This window comes from Heterodontus francisci, chromosome 41 (genome assembly GCF_036365525.1).
Source record: "Heterodontus francisci isolate sHetFra1 chromosome 41, sHetFra1.hap1, whole genome shotgun sequence".
In the NCBI taxonomy this organism is placed as follows: domain Eukaryota; kingdom Metazoa; phylum Chordata; class Chondrichthyes; order Heterodontiformes; family Heterodontidae; genus Heterodontus; species Heterodontus francisci.
The window spans coordinates 32,062,217-32,074,522 of record NC_090411.1 but is presented as its reverse complement, the minus strand read 5'-3'; the positions used below and the strand labels follow the sequence as shown (position 1 = coordinate 32,074,522).

Below are 12,306 nucleotides of genomic sequence, written 5' to 3'. Positions count from 1 at the left end.
CTATTGAGGGAAGATTTATGAGGTCAACTCGTAGGGGTCTCCTACTACCTCACCCAAGCATCTCCCTGTACTGAGGCTAGACATTGGTAAACATACCCTTTAGGTGAATTAGGGGTACAGATATTAGTTAATCAAATGGCAGATTAAAGGTGGTTAATTCTTGTCTATAATAAGTGGACAAAAAGGTCATATGCAGGTAGAAATTGGGTATCCTTTCCCCATATTCCACAAGTTCATGCTACCTCACCTACAGCAGCAAGAACACTTCTGTAGCAGAAACTGCATATTTCAGATATCCTCTCCAAGCTTCTCGATGAAAATTGGGAGATGTGAGTAAGTTATCCTCAGAAGGCATTGAACCAAGTTTGGGAGGCTGGCCAGGGAAAGGTTTAAATGGAATCAGTATATAACTAGGCATAATGATCTGAATAATCAAGTCAGCTATTGAATAATACAAAGATCAGATCCATGATAAATACTTTTATTTCTATATACAGCAAGAGATGAGAAAACTGGCAATCAAAAAGAATTCAGAAAGTATGGAACTAATTGTTGCAGAACCCTAATTAACTCAGCGTGTGCTTGTCAAACAGGTACTCTCCCATGCCATTGTCAGGAGCTCCCAGTCTCTTCAGGTTGGTGATGTGATCTCCAAGCTTCTTGATCATCTTCACTTGCTCATCCAAGTAATGGGTCTCCAGGAAGTCACACAACTAGAACATAAGAGAAACAGGCGAGTATAGTTAGCTTAAAAAAGCAAGAATCTTCATTAGATAAGATTTTTATTTGCACTGGGATAATAGCACAAGTACTGCACATGGGAGCGAGACTTTCTCTGGAGAAAGAAGCACAGGCAGTGGGCCAAGTGGTCAGCACAGAAGGAAATCATTCAGATTCTGTGGATATATTTAGCCAGACAAGGCCAAAATTTACCCACATGTGGCAAATCAATTCCATTAAACTGGGAGTCAAGTCAAGATTGATGCCAGAGAAACCAAGTACCTTGCAAACTGTTCAGTGATCAAGATCTAGTGTGGATGTCTTGGTTTTTTAAATAAGACAAAAAAAAAACTTATGGAATTCTACCAGAGTTAAGGGTAGATTCTAATCATCACCTTCAAACCTGAAAACTCATTCCAATATTAACTTACATGAGGGTCAGTGTTGCCAGTGGAGAGTTTGTGCAGATCCAGCAGACTCTGGTTCACATCCTTCTCCATCTGCAGAGCTCTCTGCATTGCCTCCAGACCATTGCTCCACTCATCCTGCTCTGGCTTCTGGAACAGAATAGTAGTCTTTTTAGTGGGAGTGCAAAGTCCAAGGGATGTTATGCTCAAGGTCAACAATGTTAGCAGTAACAAAGACAATCTGTGCACCCCAATACTATGAGGGATGGGGTTTAATCACTGGGTTGACAGACCATTACAGGACACTGGATCAGTTCACTGCCATTTTTGGCCAAAGCTCCAATCCCAATTACCCCAAATATGCAAAATTTTCTTTTTCTCCTTTATAATCCTCAACTACATTTAAGGGACATCTACAGCTGTGGCCCACATTCTCAAGACTGTTACCTAGTTAAGCACTGTATGTTTCAGCCAATAGTTGACAAAGCAGACGTTGTTCCTTCTGAAAATCCATTTATTGATTTTATAAATATAGGAGACAAAGGTCAGTCATACCAACTCACCAACACTAGAAATTTTACTCATTAAACTCTAGATAGATTGAGTACTGACATTATTAGAATAAAGGAACATAGGATGAAAGCAAAATACTGCAGATGCTGGAAATCTGAAATAAAAACAAGAAATGCTGGAACCACTCAGCAGGTCTGGCAACATCTGTGGAAAGAGAAGCAGAGTTAACATTCCGGATTTCCGAAGGAGGGTCACCGACCCAAAACATTAACTCTGCTTCTCTTTTCACAGATGCTGCCAGACCTGCTGAGTGGTTCCAGCATTTCTTGTTTTTATTTCAGATTTCCAGCATCTGCAGTATTTTGCTTTTATCCGATAGAATGGAAACTGCAGTCCAATCTGTTGAAGGGAGCGGCTTATTAAATCTAACCTTGATGTCCTCCAAGATGATCCGGCCTCCACGTTTATTCTGGAATGTCATCAGTTTCTCAGCGTGCTCCCGTTCCTCATGTGACTGCTCCTTGAAGAACTCAGCAAAGTGACGCAGGGCAACATCATCCCGGTCAAAGTAATAGGACTGCAGGTAGAGGCAAAAATGGAAAGGGAGAGGTCAGACCCAAATATCATTCATGGTCACGTTAAAAATAACATCCTAGTAAATCATCCATTCTTTATCTCAAAAGAATCTTCTTCAATTAAGGGGCTTGGTTTTTCAAGTTAATATTGTAAAATACTAACCATGATGAAATGCTCCTCCCAGTGACATTACTAAAAGCAGTAACACTATTTGGATCCAAGTTTCATTTCAGCATTTAAACTACATTTATCAGCAGGACATCCTTCGTCCACCAATGAAGAGACAAGTGATCTAAAAGTCTTATTGGACTGAATGAGACTTTTCAATTACTGCTTCATGCAAATTCATTACTCAAACAAAAGAATTCAGCACCACAGGATTTACTCATTTACAAAGGGGGAAAGACAGACCAGAACTAGTCAGACAGTGTTCCACTAACTAGTCACTAAACTTCATTGTTGCCATTCAAGTTGAATAGGTTTATACATGATCGTGAATCCTCTATTGGAAACTACACAGAACTGGAGTTACTTTCAAAATTGGACATAAATATTACAGAGCAAGGAATAGAGTCCCTGTTTCAAGGGTATTCACAGATTTAAGTCTAGGAGAACTAGAAAGATACATTATAAACCCAATTAATATTTAGTTTTAGTTTAGAAATACAGCACTGAAACAGGCCCTTCGACCTACAGAGTCTGTGCTGACCATCAACCACCCATTTATACTAAATCATACACTAATCCCATATTCCTACCACATCTCCACCTGTCCCTATATTTCCCTACCACCTACCTATACTAGGAGCAATTTATAATGGCCAATTAACCTATCAACCAGCAAGTCTTTGGCATATGGGAGGAAACCAGAGCACCCGGAGGAAACCCACGCAGACACAGGGAGAACTTGCAAACTCCACACAGGCAGTACCCAGAATTGAACCCAGGTCGCTGGAGCTGTGAGACCTACAGAAATTCTAGCTACTCAAAATACATTGAAATCCCAGTCTTAACTTTGAAACAGAACGCCAAGAAAACAATACACACCATGGAAAGATAAACATAGGAGGAATAGAGCTCCAGGTTGATTTGCTTGTTAACAGCATCTCCACAGTCCTTGTGGTAGTTCTGACACACTTGAGATGCCATCATAATCTTTACTACTAACAGAAGCTAAGTTCAAACAACAATGTAACTGTTTCCTGCACAAGCTCTTGTATTTGTACCGTTGGGACAGCCTGCATTCAAACAGGGAATGACATCATTAATGATGATTGACAATTCCAGGTAGCCAGTCAGGAATAGTTATTGAATCCAGGCACCAGTTAACAATGTCGTCAGGCTGTGGGGGTTGGACCCAGCGACAATGAGAGCTGTGGAATACAGGCAGGTTTGGATGATTATACTGTGATTGGAACATAGGAACAGGAGGAAGCCAATCAGCCCCTCAAGCCTGTTCCACCATTCAATTAGATCATGGTTTGTCACTTAAGGACATTTGCCTGCATTGGATCCATATTGCATCATACCTGTACCTAACAAAAATCTAACAGTTTTAGTTTTGAAATGTTTAATTGATGTCAACATTTTGGGGGAGAGAATTCCAGATTTCCATATCCCTTTTTGTGAAGAAATGTTTCCTAACATCACCCCTGAATGGTCTAGTTCTAATATTCAGATTATAGCCCCTGTCCTGGACTGCCCCACCAGAGAAAATAGTTTCTCTCTATATATTGTTCTGACAGAGGTGGGAGGAGGGCATTGTTTTTTCTAGTTCCACTTCTCCACAGGTCACAACATATATTTAAATGTTTACCCAGTTACCAATACGGTCGATCATAGACTCTATTTTTACCCCAAAATAAAATACACCAACCAGGTTTCTTTAATAAACAACAAAATTATCAGTTAATTATAAAACAAGACTGAACCAGTAACACACAGATTGAAATATGAAAGTTCCCTTTTATCTTAGCCCCTCACACTAAAGGCCTGCTCAGGTCACGAAAAAAAACCCGATGCAAACCCAACAGAACCACATCTGACCCGAGCCCCATCCGGCCCGAGTCCCTCCATTTTCTTCCCATGCCCTGACCCAAGCCCGACCCCGACCCAGCCCAAACCGACCTGAGCCCAACCCAACTACCGGAATGTTCCTTTTACCTACCCTGCGACTCCCAATCTGCAGGAAGCTGCAGCATGAGCGTGATGACGTCATAGGGACGTTCACTCGCTCACTGCGCAGACTTAGAGTTTCCCTCTTTGACGTCTCGGACTCCCACCTCAGCTGGGTTTTTTACTTTTAACACTTCTTACCTGAAGTGCCTGAAAGCCGCACCCAAATGAGCGACCCGACCCGACCTGTACCCGACACATGACGTCAGGTCCCGTCGTGTTAGGGTCGGGTAGCAGGTCTTTACCTCACACAGACACATACACACACACACTGGATAACCAGAAAAAGAGATTTTCTTTTTAGAGCTCTGTTACAAAAAAGGCAAAAAAGAATACTTTGCCCAAATATTGTTAATTCTTGAAGAAAAAAGAGAAGATACCGAAAAATGTCTGTTGTCCCTTTTTTGGTTTCGTGTCCCAAATACATGTAGACTGCTGCCACTGGGATCTTTCTAGAACAGATCTTTTCAGGCGACATTGAAGATCAGTTTGGTAGGTTTTCCACGTGAAATGCGCCATCAGGGTTTCTGGCAGCCTTTTCAGGAGACATGCAATATTAGTTTCCCTATTTCTTACACTTAATTCACAGGAAATTCTCAAAAAGATAGAAGAGGATGCTGATGGTGACTGCTCTCTTGGCTGGTTTTCTCCAATTGTCTTCAAAACAGTTCACACTCCAACACACTGTTCAAAGCAAAATCAAAAACAATATCTCAAGAGTCAAGCCTCCTGACCCCTATAAATCTTGACCTGTCACTTCTCTGTAAACATCTTCTCCAAGTCAAAAAGCCCCTGCTGGGATATTTATCTGAAGACTGGAGACTGCCAGTGAGGGTTGTTCACCACAAATCCTCTCAGTGCCCTTTCAATGACCACAATGACAAGAAAATCCATAGAATCCTTTTCAGTTTTCCCAAAATAAAACAATGTCCATAAATCTAAAATATGAGTCTACCAAAAAAAACCAACAAGAAATGTAGCAGCACCGTTATAACAACACCTGATCAAATCTAGTACTCATGTTAAACACATCAATTATAATAATTCTTTACTCTTCTATACTTGTATAATACAAGAGTCGATAATGCAAACTGTCCTCGTAATTTAACCCTTTTATCCCTGGTATCATTCTGGTGAATCTGTGCTGCACTCCCACCAAGGTCAATATATCAAAGCTGAACACAGTACTCCAGATGTGATCTAACCAGAGCTTTATACAAATAAAGCATAACCTCCACCCCTTTGTATTCCAGACCCTTGAGATGAAGTCAATTCGACTTTTTAATTCATTTAAATACCACTCCACTAGCTTTTAGCAATTTCTGTACACGGACCCCTAACTCTCTCTGCTCCTCCACAGTTCCTAGCTCCTCACCATTTAGAAAATATTCTGATTTATCTCTCTCTGTTCTCGCTCTATCTCACATTGAAATTTATCGATCACAGTTTTGGCTACTCACAATCTATCAATGTCGCTTTTCAATTTTCTGCTCCAATTTACTCCACCTACTGTAACACCTAAGTAACTTAGTGTCATTAGCAAACTTGGATATATGGCGCTCGATTCCTTCATGTCATTTATAAATATAATGAAAAACTGAGGCCCAGGTACAGATCCCTGGGAGAGATGGCTAGTCATATCCTGCCAATTGGAGTTCATACCCATTATCTCTATTCTCTGTTTCCTACCTCCCAACCAACTCCATGACCATGTCTAAAGGTTTCCTGCAATTCCATGTACTTCCATTTTTCCTAATCTCTTCAGTAGAATCCTGTCAATGGTGTATTTGATGTTGGCTACTTTGAGTTTTCTCGAAGTGAATCCGATTGAATCTGTTCTCAGATTCAGAGTTTGTCAACATAATCGCAGGAGTCTGCAAATGGAACTTCATTTTGTGTTGAGCACAATTGGATCCATCTCTTGGAGAATTGACACTGCGCTTGATGGGTCTAGAATGAATGTATTCTCACAGTGCTAACCACAATATGTTGAAAAAGATTGGCCAGCCCAAAGCGAATTTACAAACCAACTGACATGTTGGGGAAATGAAAAGTGGAGAGCTTCAAACAGAATGCTGTTGCTCTGTCTAAGTGCAACATGGAGGTCTAGCCCCAAGGAATTTAAGAGTTGTGAATTCCTGTGTTGTTGCTTCTGCAAAGCTGAACTTGAGACTTGTTTGCAAGCGATGATTTTAACCTGAAATAGAGGGGGTCATAACTACCTGACCCAAGTATTTCTGCATTCACTCATCCCAGACATTCATAAATATAGCTCCTGGGTGAATAGGGTTGCAAGTAATAGTTGGCCAAATGACAACCTGGTCAAAGGTAGATTAAGATGGTGAAGGTTTTACAATGAAGTGTCAGTCATTTATGACACAGGAGGCTATTCAGTCCATGGAGTTTCCCGTGATCAGTACAATACATTCAGCCCCATTCCCCTACTCTAGCACCTACGAGTATTTTCCTCCAAATGCTCATCCAATTTCCTTTTGAAATCATTTATTGGCTACACTGCCACCATTCGCATAAGCAGCAAGTTCCAAGGCATTGCCACTGATACTATTAAAAAAAAAATTCTCCTCAGATACTCCTACATCACTTGCCCAAACCCCCCAAGGCTGCGTTGGTGAGTACTTGTGTTATCAGCTAACAGGATTAGATCTTCCTTGGTCAACATGGTCCCATCTCTATCAAATCTCTCTGCATTGCCCTTCGCTCCAATGAGAACAGGGGTCAAAACCAAATTCAACATCCCTTCCTTATGTCACACAACTGCATGATTATATCAGCTGCAGATGCAAGAAACTACTTTTGCAGAAAAACTTGCATATTTCAGACATTCCCTATAAGTTTCTCACTGAAAATTGGAAGATGTGAGCAAACTATCCTAAGCAGACATTGAATCACTTCGCAGAAGCTGGATGCAGGAGGTCAAAACTCAAAAAGGCATGGTAAAGTTTCAGTGGAATTAGATATTAGACAGCAAGGTATCTTGGTGATCAGAGTAATGAAATGAGTTACTTATCTATACAAAGAAAAACAAATTCAGTCCATAAATACTTTTATTTCCACATACAGCAAGAAATGACTATTACATACTAATGGAGAAATGGATCACATTTTATTTCTACCAATATTACAGAACTAATGAATCTAGAATGCTAATCAACTCAGCGTGTGTTTGTCAAACAGGTACTCTCCCATGCCATTGTCAGGGGCTCCCAGTCTCTTCAGGTTGGTGATGTGATCTCCAAGCTTCTTGATCATCTTCACTTGCTCATCCAAGTAGTGAGACTCCAGGAAGTCACACAACTAGAACATGAGAAACAGGCAAGTATAGTTAGCTTTAAAAAATGCAAGAATCTTCATGCGATAAGATTTTTTATTTGCACTAGGATAATGGTCCAAGTACTGTACATGGGAGCAAGACTTGCTCTAGAGAACAAGCACAGGCAGCAGGCCAAGTGGTCAGCACAGAAGGAAGTCATTCTATTCTGTGAGTAAATTCAGAAAACAAGACCAAAATTTACCCAGAATATGGTAAGTCAAATCCATTACACGGAGTGATTACAAAAGATTGATGCCAGAGAAACCAAGTACCTTGTGAACAGTTTGGTGATCCAGATAAACAGTGTGAATGCCTTTTTTTTTTATTATAAAAAAGGCCCAAAAACATATGGAATGCTACCAGAGTTAAAGGCAGATTCCAATTATCACATTCAATCCATCTGAAAACTCATTCCAATATCAACTTACATGAGGGTCAGTGATGCCAGTGGAGAGTTTGTGCAGATCCAGCAGACTCTGGTTCACATTCTTCTCCATCTGCAGAGCTCTCTGCATTGCCTCCAGGCCATTGCTCCACTCATCCTGCTCTGGCTTCTGGAACAAAATAGTGGTCCTGTTAGTGAGAGTGCAAAGTCCAAGGGATGTTATGCTCAAGGTCAATGTTAGCAGCAAAGGCAATCTGTGCACCCCAATACTATGAGGGTTTAATCACTGGGTTGACAGACCATTACAGGACACTGGATCAGTTCATTGCCTCTGCACTGCCATTTTTGGCCAAAGCTCTAATCCCAATTACGCTAAACTTTCTTTTTCTCCTTGATAATCCTCAACTACATCCAAGGGATATCTACAGCTGTGGCCCACATTCTCAAGACTGTTACATAGTGAAGCACTGTATGTTTCATGAAATAGTTCACAAAGCAGACATTGTTCCTTCTGAAAATCCATTTATTGATTTTATAAATATAGGAGACAAAGGTCAGTCATACCAACTCACCAACACTAGAAATTTTACTCATTAATATCTAGGTTGAGTACTGACATTAGAATAAGGAACATAGCCTGAAAGTATCCAAGTTAGATCATGGATTCCATGAAGATAAGATCCCAACCTTGATGTCTGCCAAGATGATTCGGCCTCCACGTTTATTCTGGAATTTCATCAGTTTCTCAGCGTGCTCCCATTCCTCATGTGACTGCTCCTTGAAGAACTCAGCAAAGTGACGCAGGGCAACATCATCCCGGTCAAAGTAATAGGACTGCAGGTAGAGACAAAATGGGAAGGGGAGAGAGGTCAGACCCAAATCACATTTATGGCCATGTCAAAAATGGTTTGGTAAATAAATCACCCATTCTTTATCTCAAAAGAATTTGCTTTCAATTAAAGTTTCAGCTGTAAAATGTTAAATATGTTGAAATGCCCCTCCCTGTAACATTACAAAAAAAAAACATTAATACTGTTTGGATCAAAGTTGCATTTCAGGCACTCAAACTATAGTTATCAGCAGGACATCCTTTGTCACCCAATGAAGTGATAGAAGAGAAGTTGCATTCAGTAGCATTAGATTTTTAGATTACTGCTTCATGTAATATCACTACTCCTCAGACAAAAGAGCTTAACACTACAGGATTTACTCAACTACCCAAGTCTCATTCATGACTATGAGAAATGGTAGTAATTACATGGTAGATAAATCACCTTCACCTCAAAAGAATTTGCTTTCAATTAAAAGGGGCTTAGCTTTTCAAGTTTATACTGTAAAATGCAAAATTGTTGAAACACCCCTCCCTGCAAGATCACTAAAAGCAACAATAGTATTTGGATCAAAGTTACATTTCAGCATTCAAATTATACTAAACAGTAGGACATCCTTTGTTCCCCCCAAAGAAGACTGAAGTGATTGAGATTTTATTCTCTTCATTCAGTAAAGACCTGTAGATTACTGCTTCATGCAATATAATTACCCCTCCTACAAAAAGGACAGCACCACAGGATTTACTCATTAACAAAGGGGGAAAAGACTAGCCAGAACTAGTCAGACAATGTTTGCTAAATAGTCACTAAAAGTAAATTATCATTTAAGTGGGAAAATGTGACTAGGTTTATACATCTTCAACATGATTCCTCAATTGGAAACCTCATGGAACCTTAGAGTTACTTTCAAAATTGGACAAATTACAGAAAAAGGAACATAGTCCCTGTTTCAAGGGTGTTCACTGATTTAAGACCAGGGAGAACTACAGAGATAGATAATAAACCCAACTGATTGGCCCAGAAAAATTCCAGCTCCTCAAAATGCATTGAAATTCCAATCTTAACTTTGAAATAGGACCCCCAGAATGCAATACACACCATGGAAAGATAAACATAGGAGGAATAGAGCTCCATGTTGATTTGCTTGTTAACAGCATCTTCACAGTCCTTGTGGTAGTTCTGACATACTTGAGAGGCCATCATAATCTTTACTACTAACAGAAGCTAAGTTCAAACAACAATATAACTGCTTCCTACCCAAGCTCTTGTATTTATGCTACTGGGACAGCCTGCATTCAAACAGGGAATGACATCATTAATGATGATTGACAATTCCAGGTAGCCAGTCAGGAATCGCTCATGAATCCAGGCACCAATTAACAATGTAGACGGACTGTGGGGGTTCGACCCAGAGACAATGAGAGCTGTGGAATTCAGGCAGGTTTGGATGATTAGACTGTGATTGGAACATAGGAACAGGAGGAGGCCAATCAGCCCCTCAAGCCTGTTCCACCATTCAATTAGATCATGATTTGTCTCTAAATGCATTTTGCCTGCATTGGATCCATATTCCTTCATACCCAAACCTGACAAAAATCTCACTTTTGAAATATTTAATTGATCTCAACATTTTGGGGGAGACAGTTCCGGCTTTTCATTTCACTTTTTGTGAAAAAATGCTTCTGACATCACCCCTGAATGGTCTAGCTCTAATTTTAAGATTATACCCCTTGTCCTGGACTATGTCACCAGAGAAAATTGTTCCTCTGTATTTTCTGTTTGGACCGAGGTGGGAGGAGTGCAATTTCTTTCTAATCCCACTTCTCCACAGGTCACAACATGTATTTAAATGTTTACCCAGTTACTGATTTGGTCAATCATATACTCTAATTTTACCCCAGTATAAATAGACTAACCAGGTTTATTTAATAACAAAATTATTATTTTATTATTAAACAAGAATTAACCAGTAACAAAGCAAAGCAATAACACACCGATTGAAAAATGAAAGTTCCCATTTACCCTAGCCCCTCACACAAACATACACACACACACTGGAGAACTAGAAAAAAAAGATTTTCTTTTTAGAACTCTGTTATAAAAACAAGACAAAAAGGAATACTTTGGCCTGATACTTGCTAATTCTTGCAGATAAAAGAGAAGATATGGAAAGATGTCAGTTGTCCCTTTTTTTGTTTGGTGTCCCAAATACCCTTAGGCGGCTGCCACTGGGATCTTTCCAGAATAGTTCTTTTCAGGCGACATTGAAGATCAGTTTGGCTGGTTTTCCAGGTGAGATGCACCATCGGGGTTTCTGTCAGCCTTTTCAGGAGACATGCAGCATCAGTTTCTCTATTTCTTACACTTAATTCACAGGAAGTTCTCAAAAAGATGGAAGAGGATGCTGATGGTGACTGCTCTCTTGGCTGGTTTTCTCCAATTGCCTTGAAACAGTTTATACCCCAATACACAGTTCAAAGCAAAACCAAAAACAATATCTCAAGAGTCAAGCCTCCTGACCCCTGTACATTTTGACCTGTCACTTCTCTGTAAATATCTTCTCCAAGTCAAAAAGCCCCTGCTGATATTTATCTGAAGACAGGTAACTCCAGTGAGTGTTGTTTACAATAAGTCCTCTCAGTGCCCTTTCAATGACCCCAGTGAAAAAAAAATCCATACAATCCTTTTCAATTTTCCCAAAATAAAACAATGTCCATAATTGTAAAATATGAGTCCTCAACAAAAACCAACGAGAAGTATAGCAACACCGTCACAACGATACCTTATCATATCTATTATTCATGTTCAACATATCAATTATAATAATTCTTTACTCTTCTATACTTGAAGAATACAAAAGTCATTAATGCAAACTGTCCTCGTAATTTAACCCTTTTATCCCTGGTATCATTCTGGTGAATCTGTGCTGCACTCCCACCAAGGTCAATATATCAAAGCTGAACACAGTACTCCAGATGTGATCTAACCAGGGCTTTATACAAATATACAATAACCTCCACCCGATGTTTTACAGACTCCTTGAGATGAAGACTAACAGTCTATTAGACATTTTAATTCATTTATGTACTAGTCCACTAGCTTTTAGTAATTTCTGTACACGGACCCCTAACTCTCTCTGCTCCTCCACAGTTCCTAGCTCCTCACCATTTGGAAAATATTCTGATTTATGTCTCTCTGTCCTCGCTCTATCTGACATTGAAATTTATCTATCAATTTATCTATTAATCTATCAACTTCCCTTTTCAATTTTCTGCTCCAATTTACTCTACTTACTGTAACACCTAACTTAGTGTCATTAGCAAACTTGGATATATGGCTCTCGATTCCTTCATGTCATTTAAAAATGTA

At 39.8% G+C, this 12,306-nt stretch overlaps 1 protein-coding gene across 1 annotated transcript; it reads right to left on the bottom strand.

The window, feature by feature from the left end:
* Positions 1-566: 566 nt before the first annotated feature.
* LOC137353685 (ferritin heavy chain B-like) lies at positions 567-10,140 on the bottom strand. The gene is made up of 6 exons (XM_068020045.1): positions 10,036-10,140; positions 8,795-8,941; positions 8,151-8,276; positions 2,071-2,217; positions 1,152-1,277; positions 567-713 (listed from the first exon to the last, which is right to left on the bottom strand). Exons 1-6 carry the CDS (start codon positions 10,138-10,140, stop codon positions 567-569), a joined length of 798 nt encoding a protein of 265 aa, XP_067876146.1.
* Between the last annotated feature and the right edge of the window lie 2,166 nt (positions 10,141-12,306).